The sequence below is a fragment of the Crassostrea angulata genome, chromosome 7 (genome assembly GCF_025612915.1).
Source record: "Crassostrea angulata isolate pt1a10 chromosome 7, ASM2561291v2, whole genome shotgun sequence".
NCBI lineage: Eukaryota > Metazoa > Mollusca > Bivalvia > Ostreida > Ostreidae > Magallana > Magallana angulata.
The window spans coordinates 56,195,348-56,216,241 of NC_069117.1; the positions used below are offsets into that span (position 1 = coordinate 56,195,348).

The 20,894-nt window shown below is 35.5% G+C and overlaps 3 protein-coding genes and 1 long non-coding RNA gene across 5 annotated transcripts; 1 reads left to right on the forward strand and 3 right to left on the reverse strand.

Moving 5' to 3' along the window:
• Window positions 1-2,028: 2,028 nt before the first annotated feature.
• LOC128155308 (tumor necrosis factor receptor superfamily member 27-like) lies at window positions 2,029-5,940 on the reverse strand. 2 transcript variants are annotated; one of them, XM_052816951.1, is made up of 7 exons: window positions 5,483-5,940; window positions 3,868-4,097; window positions 3,545-3,741; window positions 3,392-3,453; window positions 2,954-3,076; window positions 2,806-2,860; window positions 2,029-2,649 (listed from the first exon to the last, which is right to left on the reverse strand). In XM_052816951.1, exons 2-7 carry the CDS (start codon window positions 4,069-4,071, stop codon window positions 2,238-2,240), a joined length of 1,053 nt encoding a protein of 350 aa, XP_052672911.1. In that variant the 5' UTR covers window positions 4,072-4,097; window positions 5,483-5,940; the 3' UTR covers window positions 2,029-2,237. The 2 variants fall into 2 exon arrangements, with proteins under 2 accessions (XP_052672911.1, XP_052672910.1); XM_052816950.1 differs by lacking the exon at window positions 5,483-5,940 and adding an exon at window positions 4,738-4,885 and having other exon boundaries at window positions 2,030-2,649.
• Window positions 5,005-10,857, forward strand: LOC128155310 (uncharacterized). The gene is made up of 5 exons (XR_008239588.1): window positions 5,005-5,068; window positions 6,986-7,027; window positions 7,213-7,358; window positions 7,482-7,592; window positions 10,724-10,857. It is a non-coding gene; the product is annotated as an uncharacterized LOC128155310 (long non-coding RNA).
• LOC128155307 (uncharacterized) lies at window positions 8,330-14,509 on the reverse strand. The gene is made up of 14 exons (XM_052816949.1): window positions 14,354-14,509; window positions 13,314-13,974; window positions 12,764-13,135; window positions 12,412-12,498; window positions 12,096-12,263; window positions 11,602-11,733; window positions 11,264-11,456; window positions 10,936-11,035; window positions 10,766-10,850; window positions 10,444-10,515; window positions 10,086-10,199; window positions 9,669-9,908; window positions 9,168-9,268; window positions 8,330-8,986 (listed from the first exon to the last, which is right to left on the reverse strand). Exons 2-14 carry the CDS (start codon window positions 13,954-13,956, stop codon window positions 8,876-8,878), a joined length of 2,418 nt encoding a protein of 805 aa, XP_052672909.1. The 5' UTR covers window positions 13,957-13,974; window positions 14,354-14,509; the 3' UTR covers window positions 8,330-8,875.
• A 2,862-nt stretch (window positions 14,510-17,371) lies between these two features.
• On the reverse strand, window positions 17,372-20,444 carry LOC128155309 (nmrA-like family domain-containing protein 1). Its single transcript, XM_052816952.1, has 4 exons — window positions 20,306-20,444; window positions 19,197-19,717; window positions 18,371-18,564; window positions 17,372-17,827 (listed from the first exon to the last, which is right to left on the reverse strand). Exons 2-4 carry the CDS (start codon window positions 19,714-19,716, stop codon window positions 17,627-17,629), a joined length of 915 nt encoding a protein of 304 aa, XP_052672912.1. The 5' UTR covers window position 19,717; window positions 20,306-20,444; the 3' UTR covers window positions 17,372-17,626.
• Between the last annotated feature and the right edge of the window lie 450 nt (window positions 20,445-20,894).

Here is a 20,894-nt window from a genome sequence, read left to right on the forward strand (position 1 = left end):
AGCTAATTAACTTGTTTTATTGCAAGAAATATATGGTTACGTCCTTCCGAAAGTCCAAGGTCTATATTCAAAGAAACAAGATCGGATTTGTTTTTAACGAGAGATCAAAATCATCTAAGTATCGGATTCGATCTGTTTTAGATTCCGAAAGGATCAGGAATCCCTCTTGGTCGCTGTCCTTAACTTTAACAAACGCCTCTACTAATAATGGCACATAGATGGAAGGTTTCCAAAGCCTTACGACATATCGATCACGTAATTAATTTTTTGGAATTTTTGTCTATTTTCTGTTTCGGTTGATAGATGTGCATTTAATGTGTATACATGCAATTTTAAAGAAAAAAATCGTTCTATCATGCATAATAAACGATATCTCTCTTGTACATTTTTTTTTCCATTTTTAAATGAAAAAACTTGTATACATTTATTATTGGAAATATTACTAAGTACTTAGTACGAATATTTTCAATCAAAAATTCAATTTTACTTATTGAATCATTGTATTGTCACTTAAGATTTCAAAAAACGATTTTCGTTCAGAAAGGAGGGGTGCAAATGCAATGATCTATATACTAAGTAAAGAGCAGGAAAGAATAAAATTTGATTTTATTGAAGTTTTATTCCAAGCAATAATCCCAAACCAATATAAAAGTTTATTATTGAAAATCACCAAAAGAAAGGACCAAATCAATTTCTGTCGTTCGAAATTTCGGTAATCAAAGACTAAAAGGAGCAAACATCAATAAAAATATCACATCACCACTTGCTATTGATATTCATATGGAAACCGATCATTTTTTTCCCCTTTATTTGCTCAGATAAGTAAAATAATGCAAATCCTTCCACCACGACTTTAGAACACTTGAAAATTTCACCAGATCATCCTACTACATTCATGTATATGTGCTTATTCAGACGGTTCGGGATATTGGCAAATCAGGCGTTTTTACCATCTAAGTTTTACAATTTTGAAGCTGATGATTTTCTTATCTACTTCTATTTGGATATTGTTACAAAGTAACCCCTTTTAAACTGATTGAATTAGTTCATTTTAAAATTCAAAAACCGAGTCCGTCAGATGGTCTGTATGATTGGATCTGTATACATGTATATGCACAGTGTACATGCACATGTTTATTAATTCAATAATTTATTCTTAACGCACAATTTTTTTGTAAGAAGGACCTGTAACAAATAACACTACACGCTGTATACTTCAATGAACGTACACGTTCACGGTTTTTATTATTTTCATTCGTTAATGATTTGTTCTGTAAACAAACAATTGAGATATAATAAGTACTTCCTCTTTGATCTAAATTGCTCGGAAACGACATAGTAAAGTACGACCATTCTGATTGGCTAGAAAATGATTGGTTGATTCGGTGCTTATCTCTCCCGCCAGTAATCCCTACTTCAATAACGAAAATGATTTTATACGTTATTTGAAAAATTGCGTAATTTGTTGATGTAAGATACGAATTCTCTGTAATCACTACTGGAAATTCAAGGGAAAAACTTATCTGTATGTACAGTTTCACTACAGTTTCACAATGTAATCAAATGGATGTAAAGTTATCTATTAACATTGATTAGTGAGAAAAATTGCTTTCATAGATCTAGAATTTATTTAGGCAATGATTGATATTGTATGCAAATATAAAACATGAAGCCTATATTTTATCAAACAGCCAACGTATAAAAATGTAGACCTATAACAGGCACGTAGCATCAGGGGGGGCCAGGGGGGGCCTGGCCCCCCCACTTTTTCTCGCAGCAACAAATTTTTTAAAATTTACATATAAAAAATTGAATTATCATAGAGTTGGCCCCCCCACTTTTTTAGGAGTATGTAAAAAATTGATATGAAAATAAGGAAATAAGGAATGAAATTGAAGTTATATACTATCCCCCCCCCCCCCCCCCCCCCCCCCCCACGGATTAGGATTTTGAAGATTTTGGAAAAGTTTAACAATTTCCTTTTTTTTTTTTTTTTTTTTTTTTTTTTTTTTTTTTTTTTTTGCTTGTCAAGATTTTTGGATGAGTCTGGCCCCCCCACTTTCAAAAACGATGCTACGTGCCTGTATAATAAACTACATACAAGATTATATCCTGATTTATGTGACCTGTTGTAAATACAGGTAAAATAGAACCATATAAACTATGCATACATATACATATAAATAATATCACTCTTGTGTTCTTAAATAAATTCTAAATATATGGTGCCTAATATTTTAATCTAAAACATATGAAAATTGAGATAACATTTCCAGGGATTCGTCCTCATCGCCAGGTACAGAACACCTGTCGCTGGCCGGGCAGGTGAGTGAACGTGAGAGGGCGAGATTCGTGTACCCGATGGTGAACTGCGCACCCCCGGGCGTCGCTGACAGGAAATCGGACGCTCCCAGGTTCCAGGAGCTACTGTTGGATGATTTGGGGGTCTTTACGGAGGTACACTCGGAGTTAAGGTGCAATGATGGCACTCTTCCCCTCGGTTCATTGTTTATAGTGTTCTGTGGAGCACTCGGTCCTGTATTGTGCGCTTTCTCCTTTGGACGCGTCTCTTCGTTTTCTGTTGGTACATGTATATCGAGTACTGTGGACTCAGGTGAAGTTGATGGCTGAGAGTTCTTTGGTTGATAGCTGGAAAGCAGTTTTATATTATTATAATCTATAACTTATAATGACAAATAAATTTGATTTTGAATAAAAACTTCGCGATACAGCAGGTTACTCTGTGATTGTTAGGAAATTATTAATATATCACTAATGCAGAGTATATGCTGTCACAGCACTTACTTGTTAAGACATTGAAGAGACTCCTCGTCTTCACTTTTCTTTTTCGCGTCCTCAACTACAATATAACAGAATGTTCCTTTATAAAACCACACAGCGTTTGCCATTACTTGACCCACATATAATAAATATAATGTACTGTCCCACTTACTGCTTTGTCGCATGGAGGCGCGCCTGTAGGCACGGCGTAGGAACACAAAGGCGGTGGTGATGAGGGTGAAAAACGTCAGAAGAATAAGTGATGTAACAAGAACTACATTCTGAGATGATGGGTCTGCAAAACAAAACACGACCTGAAAGTTCTTACTTTATTTTTATAATTATACTAAAAATGTTAATTTCATTTTTTTTTAAAATAAATTTACTTATATTAAATATAATTTGTGTGTCTTTGGTCATGTTTAAAATTTGTTTTGTGAGTTTGATGGATTTAATTTTTAATTTTGGTACTTTGGTTGGGTTTTTTTTTTGTATTTTTTTTTGTCTTTATTTTGTTTTGTTTATTTTTTGGGGGGGGTGGGGTGGTTAATATATCAATGTCAATAATTAGATCGAACATCGATACATGATAAACCAATTAATATCTCACCTTGATATGTATTTGTTTTTACTTCCTTTGCTGATGCTTGCAGTTCTTGCATAATCGAAAACCTGTGATGAGATTTTTCAGTTGTTAAAATGATCGGGAATTAATTACATTAAATGAAATGACAAATCAATGCTATGGTTTCACAAAACTCACTCGATGACGTCTCCACATACGGCATCGGCTTTATGTGTACAATGGCTTTCCTCGACTCTCCCTAAAGCAGTACAGTTCCTGCAAGTTCTACAGTTAGAGTCAAAAGTTCGTTTGTCGTTAAACGTTCCTGGTTCGCATATTCTGCATGGCAAGCAATTGGTTACTCCGTGCTCTTGGTCCATTTTTAGACTAAACTCCTAAAAACGAACCATGGAGACCATTAAATATTGTAACATATTTGAGTGTATTGAAACACCGCTTGCATGAATAGATGATTGAATTTTATTTTCCTCAGTTTTGAAGTACATTGTACTACACTGTACCTGTTCGGGGACTAGGGAGTACCCCTCTGTGCACGTGTCACATTGAAGGCACGCCCCCGCCTGATGGTGATAGAACGTGTGAGAGCCCGCCTCACACCTCACGGGGGTCTGGGCCCTCTGACGCTTCTTACGACATTGGGCCACGTGGAGAAAGATTCCGTGCAGAGCAACAAACGTCAGATAGGTGAACCACCAAGTTCTCATCCTGTAATCAAGCCGAGACGGAAGACCTGAAAACGGAAAAGTGTTCTCCTTAATTATAGAGTTGATATATGTACATTGTAATAGCTATTCATTAGTGCTGCCTCGATTAAACTCTATAATTGTTTGTTGATTTTTGAAAATGCTTATACGGCAATTTCAGATATATTATACATTTAAAATAATATATTTTGTGCTTTTATAGATTTTGAAAAGGCTTTTGATTCTGTTTGGCGAGTTGGTCTATGGAACAAAATTTTGTTGAACAATATTGATTCAGAAGAATAAGTGATGTAACAAGAACTACATTCTGAGATGATGGGTCTGCAAAACAAAACACGACCTGAAAGTTCTTACTTTATTTTTATAATTATACTAAAAATGTTAATTTCATTTTTTTTTTTAAATTAATTAAAAATTATGTTTGATTCGAGAACAAATATATATAAATTGAAATAAAATTAAGTAGTTTCTGGGTGGGTTTGATAATGTTGATAGATTTGATTTTCAAATTTCTTCAATTCCTACGAACCATGATTATTTAAGGGTTTTTTTTTTAATATAATGAGACAAATGTCCATGATTAGATCTTATTTGAACTGTATATATTATTTAATAGCTATGAAAAATAATAATATTATTAAGATACTCAAGTCCTTAAAAACTTACCTTATGAATTTGATATATCGAATACTACATTTTACAAAAGTATCACAATCCAAAAAGCACACTGTTTTGAAGTCCACACTAATGTTTTCTACACAGATTGTTAATTGTGTTTTCATTTCTTATATATACTATGAAATATAAGTACTTCCTGCGAAAAACAACAAATAGGAAGATTAAAAATATTCGACGCATTTGATTGGTTGAATAAGCTTGACGGTTTATTATTGGATCAAATATACGTATATCTACTCATTTTAAATGTTTAAATAAGCCTCGTGCTCAGAGTACGAGGGGGTTTTACATGAGATAATCAATGCTGTTATACTAAGTGGTACGTACGATGCAATTTGTTTTCACCTGCACGACTTTTAATTTCTTTCCCGGTCGCTGTTACGTATATATATTACATCCTAGTTAAATCTCTCTCTCTCTCTCTCTCTTAACTTGGACTTATTTTTTTCAATTCAATTCAATTGATTTGTGGTAGATTTTCTTTTCGAATAATACTTAACGCCGCTGAAATTAGGTTATATACATATAATAAAACCCTTGTAACATCTTTATAAATAATTGTCGGAATAATTTAACATCGTAAAATTTTACAAAGGTATGCTGGTATGTAAACCAACCTTCATTTATACGTATGATCAATTGTTGAATCATAAAATATTTCAACTTTAAAAACTTTTAAAATCATTCAAGCGATTCCAATTTTAACAAATAATTATATTCTTTTTCATCTTACCTTAATATAAGGTATAGTCCCCTGTACCACTCGCTCGCATGAATTAAATTTATATCATAAATACGGGTACGATGTACAGTCTAGAGTGAATGAGGAATAAATGAATGAATGCTCGACAATGCCCTTCGCTGATAATTTTTGAAAACTATAAACACATTTAAATATGTCAGTTAAGATTGGATCCAGGAAACGCCAAGTTAATCAAGTTCCCCTGTAATATTCTTCCTCCTTACACTATAAAAACAATAACATCGCTTCCAATTATCACTTCAAATGACCATACGATAGCAGACCCTGTTCCTCTCAAGGTTTCATTTTCTACCTGCCCCAAATATCTGTATCCTTGCAATATTGTTTACAAGTTATATTATGAAAATCTACACTCTTACCAAATATTTTACGTAATAAAAACGGAATTCTTTATAGGGCCTTTCAATGACATTGGGAACACTATCCTAGAAAATCAAACATTGCACCTACTTATATGTATTTACTAGCTTTTATGTTTGTATGAATAGATAATACGCGAGTGGTGCGACTATCCCACACAGCGCATCAGTGTAAAGGCTCTCATTACGAAACTAGTTTGAATATATCAAATTCTTGTGTGGGTTCATTCTGCAGTTTGCAACAATGGTTTATTCTTACAACTGTTTACATGCTAAATACTGCACCGTTCCCAAATCCTGTCTCGCTATTATTATTTCCATTACTAAGCAGAACGATGATTTTATGCGTTCACAGTAAATATATAGATGATAGTCAAGATAACTGCCTTCCCGCAATCAAAATACATGATTCCATAAAAAAAAAAACACCCAGGAGATTCTAAACAACGTACGATACTGAAAGTAAGACGGCTTGTAACAAGACATCGAGGGTCTAATCACTTTTCGAGTTCGATAAGAATATTTCTGTAATTAAAACGACTTTCCGAAGATCTATATTTTACATATACAGTGCATGTAACCATACAAACTAAATACGGGGAAGTTTGTTCATATTTTTCATTTTAAAATCCGCTGTATGGCAAATGTACAAGAATTCGTAAATGCATGTCAGTTAATTAAAATCTAAACAAAAGCACATCGGGGTTTTCTCGACAAAATATACCAGTCGGACTTTTGCCAGCTCCTACTCGTTGTCGTGTCGAAGTGAATTAGTAGGAGCTTGCTTTAGTAAGACTGCAAAATGTATGTACATGTAAACGATGGCGATTTCAACGTATACACACCCTTTCGATTTTTACCCATTCGAAACAAAGAGGATTCTAAAATTGTGGTTGGCAGAGGAAACTTAACCCCACCAAAAAGATATACTCTTACAATTAACAACATATCAATTATTTTCAAATTGTCGTCTTTTGGGTTCGCTTCCGCATTCTAATTCACGATTTGTTTATTTCAACATTTTTTAAAAATTGAATACCAACGACATTTTTTCTTACCAGAAAAATGAATTATTGTTTTAGTTTGGCAGTCATGAAAAGTATTTCTATTTCAGCACCGAAAAAACTTGCCAAATTCACAGTTGAAAGAGAGACTGGTAATAAATCAGAATCAAACGATCTAATTTCAAAGATACGATGGAAAAATGTTCGATTGGAAAACGATGTTATTTTCAAATAAATCGCTTAATTTATCAAGAATTTGTCAAGAATTAGTTTATCCTTTTTCAAAATCATCATAATTCTTAGGGTACAGAGTCTATGTCTTTAAAATCACTTGCAGAGCAAACATGGTCATTTGATAGAATTTTTCTACCCCGGGCAACACGAGATTCTAGTGAAATTAACTCTACAAGATGTGGGCAATAATTCAATAAAGTAAAATGGATTTCTACAATGCCAAAATGTTAGGAGAGAAGACTGTACTAGGTAAAGTTTGTAATCTAAAGAAGTATTCTTTACACCAATAGTTTTTTATCGCCAAGGTTCCTGTGGAATATACATGTTTAAATATACATTATAAAATTGAAATGATTGCATTTGTTTCTTTAGATGAGATGGCTAATCCTTATTATCCAGGAGCTTCTATAACTTCCAATCCTTGGATCCTGAGTGATGACTTCAGATGTTCGTAATCCACTTTCAATCTTAATTCTGATACAGGTATAATATTTGGTTGCATTAAAATTGTTTTGGTTATGCCTTTTCATATGTAAAATATTTCTGACATGATACATGCATTCTCATAATTCCTCCCATTCTCTCTTCCTCCCTCCATATCCTACTTTCCCTCTTTTTTCCTATAAACTGTTGAAATTTATTCTGTCAACAGATCTAACAATTGTATTAGAAATGTATATTGCATGTGCAAATAAAATTAAGACTCAGGTGAACTAAAACAATAATGAAATAATAATTAGTGAACACATAATCGATCAACGTTAATATTCTAGCAATGAGAGGATATCCGGCCTAGCCATAATACATTGCATCTCTCCAAAAGGAAAGTTGGGGGGGGGGGGGGGGGGGGGGGAGGGTAGCCTGATAATTTGGTGAAAGGCATGACAAGACATGAACTGTTAAATTAAAATAACTAAAAAAAACTTTATGTACACAATTTTTCTTTAAAGTAAGTTCTTGAGATCTCTGTCAACAATCAATTCACCTATTTACCATAACACTGTGCTGTGAAATGTCTTTGATGTTTTCCCTCCTCAAGACCACACAGCCCAATGAAATGGTGTCACACTTCAAGTTCAAGGAACACCCAAGGGTAAAACTAATTCTCTGTTTGATTTTGCTCTCCAGTGTTCTAGACAAAGCCTCCCTAAGACTTTTTAGAGATCTTTTTCTCATGTTATTCATCGCCAAAAGACCTTGAAAAAACACCAATATGAATGCAAGGTTGCATTTAACACAATAAATGTCTTTTATTAAAGAAAACTTAAACAACTTTTGTGAGCTAACTAAAACCGTATATAATTCAGCAATATAAAGAAAAATGATGTTCTAAAACGAAACAAAAAGAGCATAATGTCGGTCCAGTACACATTTACTGATGACTTTCATGCTTCACTAATCACCTTTACCGGTAATACCAAACCCACTTTGCACTGTCTCTGCAACGAACATTCCAGTGGAAAAAAATAGGTGTGTTGTAGAGGAGAATGGGACTTCACAATAGAGAAAAAAGTGAAAAAAAGGTCTGAAAAACACTAATTAAGTAAACACATGGTCTTTTAAAAACAATATCAACTAAAACAAGGGTTACATAAGTATAAAACAGGTACAGGTTATAAAAACATTTCTCTCTGGAAATTCCTGAGTATTTAAATGCAGTGTAATGCCACAAAATTTTGGCACTTGATTTTTCTCTTTTAAAAGTAGTTAAAGCAAAAGAACACAAAATGAACTTTCAAACTGTTTGACCCAATTATTCCGAAATATCATCTGTCCACTCCCAGCTGTTGTTGAAGGGCCTTTAGTTCTGTGTTCAGTACTTTGATTTTGTCCCGAAATTCTTCCTCCTCCTCGAGTATTATCAAGTGCCGCAACTCCTAAAAGTTAAGACACAAGGATGGACTGATTTTCTGACCAATGCAAAGCAATAATTCAGATATTCGCACAATTTACAATAATTCAAACATACCATTCAGTATGACTTAATGCATGAAACAAATAACGAAATTATTCACATTTTGGCATATTTCAACATATTTTCACATTCAGTGTACACACCTGAATGGACAACGATGTAGTGCGGGATCCAAACCGGTAGAAACACTCCTCCCCGGGGTTCACAGTGTGGAGGGCCCCTCGGGTTGGGGTCAGGACAATTTCTAGAAAAAATTCACAAAATATCAAAACTATGTAGCAATCATGTTCTCATAGTTTTCTTTTGAATAAATGTATTTATCATCATTTACTATTGATTCATCAAATAAAAACTTTTGTGAATCAAATGACATGATGCAGCATTAAGTTCTGATAATAACATAACATTTTTCAGTTTTCTTGTTATATGTCTTAAATGGTGAAATTTTATCCATATTCAATATTAGACAGAGTACATATATGTATAATAATTCCCACTCTTAATATTTCATTTAAAGATTCTTTGCACATTATAAAATTAAGCATTATCCACACAGAGAAACTACATTTATTTCAAATGAAATAACAACTTATACACACTAAAAAGGCAATGATAAAAAAAGATTTTCAGTATCTAGGACTTACTTGTAACAAAGCAGTCTGGGATCTCCTCTGGGTCGCGGATGATGTCTTCCTCTACGGTCCGTTTCCGTACAACAGGTGTATACACTACATCAAAGCTCGAGTGGAGCAAGCAAGGACTGAGTCGATCCAGCATCATTCTATCTACACCGAGCCTGAACTCATCTCTCTCATCTCGAGTTAGTTTGATTCCTACAACTTTTCCCAAGGGAGACAATCCAAAATATATGTTTCCTCCTTTACCTGCAATATGAATATAAAAACAACGTATATTCCACCTTCTTTGTACACATGTAAAGATCATTTAAAATTCAGTACAAGCTGTTTTAGTTAAACTATTATTAATCAAGCTTCGATTACTATAATGAACAAACACAGTTGTACACTACAGTAACCTATGTATTTAAAATAAAATCTTACCACTGTTGAGCATTCCACAGACATGCTGAACAACTGTATTGGCAGAAATTGTTGTGACAGATTTGTTTGGTCTAAGTTCGTTGGTGGAATTATTTTGGATAGAAACCATGGAGTCTGTAATGGAAATGAATAACGGTATATGTATTTGACAAGATTATTTTGGCTCTTCAAAATTAGGTCTAACCCTCCCCCCTGTTTTCAAAAAACAATTCCACGTGCCAGAGACATACCGGCTGTTCATATATGGTGCCCTTTTCTCTGTTTTTAGATTTAAAAAAGAGTCAATCTTTCACATTTTCCACTAACAGTAATCAAAAAGGATAATACAGCTGATTTCTAGTGGTGGGTGTGTGCTAACCATTGACAAAGACCTCCCTTTGCTGAGAGTTTCTGTAAACTTCTGCTACATCTACTGCCATTGCTTGTCTTTCTACAATTCCAGACAAAAAAAAGTTATTAATTACAATCTAATGAAAAACAAATGAGATATTAGTTCAGTGTACAATGTATGAAATTTACACAAGTGAGATTTTTATGCAATGTTCAGAGGCATTCACTGAATCAAGTAGAATTTTTTGCTGGAAAGATTAAAAAATACAAGGAAAACAATTTAAGTCCAAAATTTGACTTTTTTACAGGATGATCAAATCATGTACGTTGACAAGGCAGATTAAACTCACTTGAAGAAGCCTCTACTAGTTCTCTTGGCTTCAAGTCCAACAAAGAAAACTGATGGTCTGCTAATTCATCGTCACTGCTCTCAGCCTGTCAAATAAACATAAACCATGTACAGAGATTGCTTGGGATATTTGAAATCATTCAGACATGAATAAGTTATAATTCAACACACCTCCTGGAATCTTGATTCATCGACCACTTTTTCTACTGCTTTTGGTTTCCATATAAACTTGTCTGTCTCTGAGTTTTGGAGAAGAATTCTCCTCATAATTCTGCAATAAGTACATTCATCAGTCTATCTGACCAGAAAAAACTAGCCCCACATTACATGAAAATGGTAAGTTCCAAGTTTATACAACTGGTCAGGACACTGTTCCTTAAATTTATTCAATATACAAATACCTGATATTATTACAGATTTACTTAAAGCTGGAGATATTTCGCTAAGATGACACAGGTGATAGAATCTAACAGTATCTGTTAATCAGTGGGTCACTTACAGTGGGGTATCCTGCATGACCTGGGAGCCCCTTGTTTTAACAGGGCTGGACTTTTTTGTCGGTAAGGGGGTGTCACTTTTCCCATTCCTCTCCAGAGCCTTACAGATGAACATCTTAATACACTTTGTGGCCGCCTTGTACACAGCATGACTTCTACCGTACAGCATGCAACACTTGGTAACAATCTCCACACCTTTTAGATATAAAACAATACATACCTCCTTTTCAAAAAAACATTAGATGAAATACTTTAGGTCATTCTTTGAAATACTTTGAATTATTGTTCAAAATAGCGCTTACAATCGAACCTCAAAAACACCTGTAAAATTTGTACCTACCTTCAAACTGATAGAATATGGACCTGTTGACATCATTGTAATACATCAGATTGGATAGGGTTCTCAGAATGGCCAATATCAGCTCATTCTTCAATGCTGGAGACTTCATGTCAAAGGATTCCTGTAAAAGACCTTAAAACAAAAGATAACAATAGCATAACAATATGTTCTGTAATGAATGCTGCCAGCTTATTTCACTGTCATTTATAAATTACTGTGGTTTCATTAATATTCAAGGGTATCAATTTTCGTGGATAAAATGAAAATCACAGTTTCAAGGATACGTAAATTCGTGGCCAATGACCCTATCAATACAAACTATTAATACAAATTCCACTTCAATGAACATTTAATTTTATGGATAAACTTAACAACGAAATCCACGAAAATTGGTGTTCAACGAATATTGATAAAACCACAGTACAGCAATACATGAACTCATTGTAAATATAAATATATTTAATACAGCGCTTTGAAATAATGTTGTAACACACCTATCATGACTGGTATTAACTGGTTATCTGAGCATTTGGTCGAGATTGCTGGGTTACAAGAAAGGTTACACATGAGCTGACACGCCTGTAACTTTAGGTCTACCGAAGGGCAGGTCTTCAGGAAGGACAGACATACATCTAAGCCCCCCATCTGCTGAAACAACTGCCCTAAAATGTAAATTAAACAACACCTTGATTTGGCCACATTTCAACCAAGTTCTTCATATTGGTATCCTACTGATCTTTAGAATGTTGCTGGGGTTTTTTTTAAATAAAAATGTGTTTATACAGTTAATGGGTTTTAAGAAACTTTTACCTGCTGGAAAGGAGCGCTTGGTCAGGTTACAGAGAACCGCCAGACTTGTCTCAACAGCTGATCCACATCCAGGTGGTGCCTGCACACCTGTCAAACAAACAACGGTTACCATGCACTGAACTCCACATCCCTTATTCATTCAACAGTGAAGCAATCGAGTTAAAATTATACTTTATCCGCTCCTCTACGATATGCTCAGTGACATAACGAATTAGGGAAACATAAAGGGTCTAATTTTTGATTGAAAGCACTTTCAATGCAATATATCAGAGATATTTTTTGCTTTAATTTTTTACCAAATCAACATGCTTTTTTATGTAATTTAGGATTGATAAACCTGTTTACATCTTACCATCTAAACAGCAAAGGGAAGCCTGAGGAGGGTAGGCTTCCAAACGAACCTCATTGGGCAAGGCAAAAACATGCTTCTGGTCAGTTTGTATCACCTGGCCCCCATCCATGGCCCACCCACACACTCCTCTGGTGTTGACCTCCTTGACAGTCATTCTGACCGGACACACTTCGTCATCAATGATCTGTAGTGCCACCCTGTTGTCCCCCTTTTCACAGCCACAGTGTTCCAGGGCCCCGTTTTTCCAGTACACATTCAATATGGCCTGGATTTTCTGGGCATTCTGGATGGTTTCTATTCCCACCTGAGCCCAAAACACTGGTCCCTCCACAACATGTGTAATTAGCAAGTCTTTCCAATCCTCTTCATTATCTTTAAATAAAATGAACAAAGTATTTTTTATACCATGAGTACATGTCACGATAAGACTGAAATGAATAAACACTGATTTTAAAAATAGTTCTTTCCTTGCTAGTGGTTAATAACTGACTAGTTAATAGTGACTATTTTATAATTGTCTCAATCATGGAATAAGACAGTGCTAGCTAACCTTTTGTTGGGGCTTTGACTACACTCCTATTTGCCCAGGTCAGGTTTCTGCTCAGTAAATGTTCTCTGATGTTTAACCCTGTTTCACAAACCCCAGAATCAGTGATGTCACACAGGAACAGAACACTGGGGCGGTGGGGGATAGATTTCAGTTGGTTTTTTGACGTTCTGTTTATGCTTTTCAACTGTTCAACATTAATGCAAGTCTCTTGAATGTTACCAACAAGATGTTTGTTTTCACACATCTTCTGGAGATTAAGTTTGACAATGGGCAGGTACTGATAAAAGGAACTCCTCTGATCAATGACCTGTAGCATTCTTTTGATCACTTGTTCACAAATCAGGGGCTGAACTGGGCTTACAGGAAGGCCCGACAGGAAGAAGATACAGCTCAGAGAAACTCTAAGATAAACCAAGTCCTTATGGCTAGCCATGCCTTTATCAAAAGCCATCAACAGTGGTTCCAGGATTCCATTCTGCAGGAAAGTCAGCTTGACTTCACCCTTTTTGTCACTTTTTAGAAATTCTTGTACCAAGGTCAAGCCTGCAAGCTTAAGCATGCTGTGCTCTTCCATGGAAGCCAGCGACATCAAATTCTTCAAAACTTGGTTGGGTACTTCTACGTTCCCTGGTAAATCTGCCATTCTAGCTTGTCAACAATACTGGAAATATCATTTAAAATAAAAGGTTTTATCTGTTTATTATCCATACAAAATATAATGAATAAAAATCAAATGATATCTGTAGTTTGTACACAACAACTGCATAAGAGTTCATTAATTAAATCAATAACAATTTGGTGATACATTGCAGTACTGTAGAACTTCATTAATCAATTAATGCAACATTTTACCAGCATTACTTACATTAACATGTCCTGATCTGATTTAAGAATTTTTGAAGAAATATATACAGCAGGTTTTGAACTAACGATGAACAGCTTTCAACAGCTGATATAAACAGATGAAAAAACCAACTGCAAATTAGCGGTTCAATATTGCATGCATATCACATTTAAGACCATTGCAATCCAAAGATTACCTGCTCTAAACGCGGTTCTTTGATAGAAGATCTACAATCTATCGATGATGAACGTTCAATGCAGTAACCCTATCTTTAATTTAATTTCCCGTAAATTCATCGTTTCAGCATTTGTAAACACACGCTCGCTTTTAGATGCACTAATTTTACCTTCAAAGACTAGAGAGCGATAGAGAGAGAGAGAGAGAGAGAGAGAGAGAGAGAGAGAGAGAGAGAGAGAGAGAGAGAGCGCAATTTATCGTAATGTGAAGCAATAGAACCATTTTAACAAGACCTTGGACTTTCAGTAGGATGTAACGATCTATTTCGTGTGTCAAAACAAGCTAAAATGACGCTGGTTTCAAGCCAAATATACACCGATTGCGTATTCTTCGCTCAAAAGCCAGACAAATATCCTGTTAATTTTAAAGAGCCATGGATCAGTGGCCTACAATAAAATAGATAGGCCTACGTCACATTGCCGTTTGACTCAACTACCCAAAGTCCAAGCTCTTGTTAAAATGGTTCTATTTATCTTCTTTAATTCGTATCTGTAGTGCACATACGCAATGAATATATGTCTCGGACCCCCGGCAAAGTCAAATATCCCTCAACCCTCCCCCCCCCCCCCGGAAAAAAATCCTGTTATTCCACTCCCACTGAATGGCCAAATTTCCAAAATTTCGCAAAAGTTTGGTATTTATTGTTTAAAGCACAGGGGCCAAGCCCGTTGAAATTAATGTTAAAACGGGCTTGGCCCCTGTGGTTTAATTTTTTTATCATTTTTAAAGGACTATATATGATTTTAGCCTAAAATGGCCCCCTAAAATGAACATTGTCATTTTACTGTAATGCTTTGTTTTATTTGTACAAGTATACATTCGAAGTTTTTTCATAATTTTCATTTTGATTTAAGTGCCCACAATTTAAAAATATGACATCATAAAGTTTATCTTTTGCCGCCATTTTCTCATTTTCAGCATAAAACGGCTTGTTTTGAGGCAGTTTTTCTTTCAGGAAACATTGAGCGACTACTTGAACAAACAAAATATTTTCACCAAAGATGTATCTTTCCAATACTTATAAGTGACAAAAAGTTCGTTTTTGTTCAAAGAGTCGCTCTATGTTTCCCCATTCGAAAAAAGATAAGAAAAATGTCAATTTTTGGTTGATTTTGATTGAATTATAAAAATAGCGTCACTTCTGACGTCATATACTGCCAGTGGGAGCATATAAATCAAATAAATAGGTGAAAAACATATTTCATGTCAACTCTTTTATAAAATAACACAACAAATTAATGTACCTGAATCATTTTAAAAATAGCGAATTTTGGGGGCCAAATTTGACTAATATCATATAATGTTCTTTATAGATCATTTTTGTAATAAGATTCAACTCCATAGGAAATTCATAATTGTTAGTTATGAAATTGCTTTATCGACCAAATTTTAAACGGTATATATGTATTCATCTAAATTTGTGTAGTAAGTGGACAATGAATTGTCTGTTTGAAAATTAAAGGTTCTTGGAGATATTATGCTATAAGCACTAAGAAGAAGGTCTGGGTTTTTTTAATGTAATTCGTTAAGGATTCGTGACACTATCACAAGTTTAATCCATATTTCGAAACTTTAGATATATTTATGCCCTTTTCATCATTGTAGAAAAGACCATGCAAGCTGTCGATTGGTGACAAGATGGTTTTATTAAATTTGAGCTGAGAAATGTACATAACATGGTCCGATCTTTAGAGGTTATAGCCTCGTGCTTCATCGATCCCAATCTGCTAATGCGTGCAATCATAACCCTTTCCCCCACATCTGATGATTTTGTTAAGCCTGACCTGCTGAGATGGGACTTAACAAAATCATCAGATGTGGGGGAAAGGGTTATGACTGCACGCATTCTCTTCTGGTGCAAGATGGCTCTCCAGCAAGGAAGATATTGGTGGATACACGACAAAAAGCTCAGTCTTAGCACACATGCACTGAACAAGGGAAGAAGAGACGAGTCGTGAAACAGTCCACCAAGTAAAGGGCAAGTACCGTGGCAGCCTGCTACACTTAGATGGATCGGATTGGGAGATACAGGTTGAGCTGGAACGGTAACTACATTTGTATAATATCCTCCGAAGTTGTCCAGACATGACAGCGACCTAACATAAAGTCACTGCACCTGTGTCTGCATGCGGACTAGAGGACAGCCATTATTGGGTCCACAGTGTTTGTACCTTGTGAAGAAGGCTGCTAGCTACAAGTAGCCCTAGCCCTTAAAGGAAGCATTGGGACTCCCAGAATATTAGGACCAGAGAGGGTATACAGGTGTCTTTTACTGCTTAACAATTTTCAATTGTCAGTTAGTCTTAAGTCATGGAGTCATCAGTATTAATTAGAAAAAGACACTAGTATATAGAAGACAGATGGCTACAGTCCCTTTTATAAGGTTGGATACGGTGGATTCTTTATATACGTAATCAGTGAAAAGTTTGACTATAGTCTTTAGTATAGATAGCAGAAAAAGTAACAAGAAACGTTAAAAGATTAATTGAGGATGCAAAAAAAAAAAAAGGTTAAAAAAGAGCTACCTGTAGTGGCATGGTTTCAGTGACAGCTAGAACTATCTCGTGGATTGATTGGCGGAACTTGCCATCCATTCGACACATTAAGCAACAGAACAAAGTCCAAAGCAGACTCGTATTAGACGCGAGACCCGCATAGTGTCTTAAATAGCAATAAGGCTAAAGCAGGTTTCCATCATATTAGAAAGTTATACCACAGATTGATTCATTCGACTGGGCGCAATAAATTGATATTTTAAAAATAAAGAATCTTTTATTTTTTCTTTGTTATAGGTTTGCAGAGTTAACAAGATCCATATATAGGCACAATAGAAGATGTAGACATTATCAAATTGTAGTAATAGAATTTCAAACACAATACTTAGTCCATTGTATACAATTTGCTTTGATATATGTATACAACATATAATGAGTTTTTAGTTACCTGTATTTAAAAATAAAAACAAACGCTTTTAAAGCTCTATTTATAAAAGATTCATTCTGGTATTAGAAATAACAAAACAAACATCCATAAATACAAAACAAATATACATACATGTATAACATTTCATGGACGGAGTAAAACAACGTAATGCGAATCAAAATCTGCGTTCAGTGAACCGTGACTATTCTCTAATTATTGCTGAATTGTTTCGTGAATGTGAACAAAATCAAAATTTCAGGCATATATAGGTACATTGAATTACAGTGTTAAAACAATGTTCACCATGAGTTCAAGAGAAAGCCTTCTTGAGCCTCCCTGCGTTTGCTTGTACCCACTCCTCGAAAGATCTGATCCGCACGGAGGGGCTGATTCTCTGGGTGGCGTCCACGTTGAATCTCTGGTCCACTCGGAGATAGAAGTCGAACATGTTGGCATAGTCCTGGGACCACGGGAACTGACAGTTCAGCTGTTGGTAGTCGTGTATCGTCACCTATATGGGGGAGAAAGAGAATGGGTTAGTCCACCGATCGAACCAAAGTGTAGGGAAACAGGAACTACTACAGTATTACAAGCCTTAACTATACATGTATCTCGGCTCAAACCGAGCTGAATCTCAGCCGAGATCGACTGTTATATGAAATGTATAGTGGCAAACCACGGCCAACATGTATACGATCATAACCTTAGAGGAGTGAGCCATGCAGACTCCGGACCGAGGCTTGGGATGATGCCTAGCATATATATGTATTGCTCACATAAACTCAGATATTATGCGGAGATATATTTTCATGAATCATGTATAGATATTCAAACACAAATATAGAACAACCACGGGTTTGATGGAGCTTGTGGATTCATCCGTAGTCAGTTTGCGACGATGCCGAGTTTCTCTCGCCATAACATACAAGCACAGGCACCTGACATTAGATATCTTTCGTATAATAAAAATAAATACCCTTTATCTAATAATATGGGGTATTTATTTTTATTATGAGAAAAATATATAACGTCAGGTGCCTGTGCATACAAGTACCTGTTTGTCTTGGAAGTAGAGCGGGGATAGATGTCTGGACAGAATCTGCGCCATCTCTTTGATGGTCTGCTTATCGCCACAGACACTGTGTGTTTTGTGCAGGTGCCCGGTTCTGTTGTTGAAGATGACGCGAACAATGTCTCCAACGTCATCAACACTGATCATGTCCAGTGACGTGATGCCCATTGGGATTGCTACAAAAATAGGATGCTTATGTCTATGTATCTTGTTTTAGTTTATTTTTTCATTCAAATGGTTACATAAATTTATATTGATTGAAATTTTGGTTCTCGGATTCGTTTGCATGGCTTTACCACAGAGACTCTCTCTCTCTCTCTCTCTCTCTCTCTCTCTCTCTCTCTCTCTCTCTCTCTCTCTCTCTCTCTCTCTCTCTCTCTCTCTTACATATATAACATTTGGTCGTTAGAATCCAATGTCATTACATTGAATTTGACGGATGCATAATAGCATATACATGTATCTCAAAATAAATTGCAAAAAACCCCGGGTCCTCTTTTAATACTGCGTAGCCAATGCTTGAACTGGGTTTACCTGAATGGTTTGAACTATTGCTTACAAGTTATTTATGAAATAAGGGAAATTTTTCGTCGATAAGATTGTTATCCAGCAAATTTAAAGGGAAGACATATACTTAATCTATCAACCAAATGGCTTGTGTCTTATCACATTGAACAATTACAATTTAAAGTCAAGAGAGCGATAGCAGCCAAATTGAAAACTTAATACAATCAATATTCCTCCTATCCGAATTCGCACTAATATAAATGAAGTGTTAAAAATTCATTTCGGGGAACGATAAACGTACCCAGCCACCTGTTGTTCTGTCCGGCCGGAAGTGGCCGAAGAATGCCAAGGAGATCTTCGTAGGGGGTGGGTACAATGAGTGATGTCAGAGGCACACCTTTCCCTTTCATGTAGGCTTCTACTTCAGCTTTGGCTACCAAATGCCGGGCAGCTATTCCAATGATTTTAATTGTGTGAAGGCCGGTATTGAACACAACATGTGATACTTTACTATTTGCGCATGCGTCTGCAATGTTCATTCCTTGCCTAATTTCCTCGTCCATAAAATCTGGATTATTGAAATTGGACACAGTCGTTACAAAAGCACATTCACATCCAGAGAGCACTTGACATATACTTCCCACATCTTCCAGATTGCACTGTACCACTTGGGCGCCACTAGCCCGGATGTCCGCAGAGTACGGACCGGAACCGTCCGGATCGACGGCTTTCACCATAAAGTTACTGTCTCTTGCTAGACTCTTTGCAACCGCAGCACCTAGAGCGCTATTGGCGCCAAACACGGCAATGACTTTGGCCATTCTAAATTTAAAAAAAATAAGAAATTCAATTTATTAAAACATATATCTATATATACACGTCTAAGGAAACGGTAAATCTGAAAACTGAATGGTTTATGTACATGCAGAGAGGACAAAACAGTATTCGATAGTTATTGAAAAAATGAAATGCTTTTAAATTGAAGTAGGTTTGTATATATACTGTTAAGAGTTTAGTTCAACTGGGGCCACTTGATCAGAATAGAATGTTATTGTTTTACTATTTTTTTCTTTTGAAAAACGACAATGTCTTTTGTTGGCACACGGAGAATTATCGAGAACACTGTGTGCACTCGAGACATTGGAAAAGTTTGATTTGTAGTTTAAATGCTAACGGGACTTATTAATCTCTGACCAAAATAGTGGCTGCCAACAAGTAATGTCTTGCATGATACACAAACTTCTATCTACGTCGCGTGTTTTGAAAAATCTTTACCAAGTGTTTTAATTAGTTACCGATTTCCAATTATCAGAATGCAACGCGAGAGAATATGACAGTACTGGTGGGATCAATTAGCAGAGACGTTGATGAATAAACTATTAAACTTAAACAAAAATTTAAATGCCTTACCTGTGAAAATTTACATAGACATGCAGCTTTGATCAAATCTTTAAATCGTGTATTGGAGACCCGTTCATGACACTCAAATGTAAGGGATTAGCGGTGGCGTGTAGCAACGCCGCAGTGCGCAGACTCTATTCTAATCAAAAGACCCGGTCGTCTGAATCAATACATGGGCTCTGTGAAAGAACTGAAAGCTTTTTTTCTCTCTAGAATTGTTTATTTATACAAGTTTGAAAATTGCATACAAGCAAGGATTTCCAATCGCTTTTTGTTACTAAATATTGTTGCTGCGCCTATATGGGTTATATACATGCATTAAAGTTACGTACAAAACTAACTTTATGCACCAACACGAATGGCATCAAAACATTGCAAGGTGCCTGTAAAAGTCTGCTAGATTTATGTCATATACATGCAATGCATTTTTGGTTTAAGTAATCGATCTTTCTATTTTTTTTAAAATTAGAATTCATAGAAGTTGATAGGGTCATTGACCAAAAAAAGAGTCATGCACACATACAACTTCATTAACAGACCATGAGCAGATCAACATGATAAAAAATGTAGTAGAAAATGAGAATGTTTATCTTGCAGA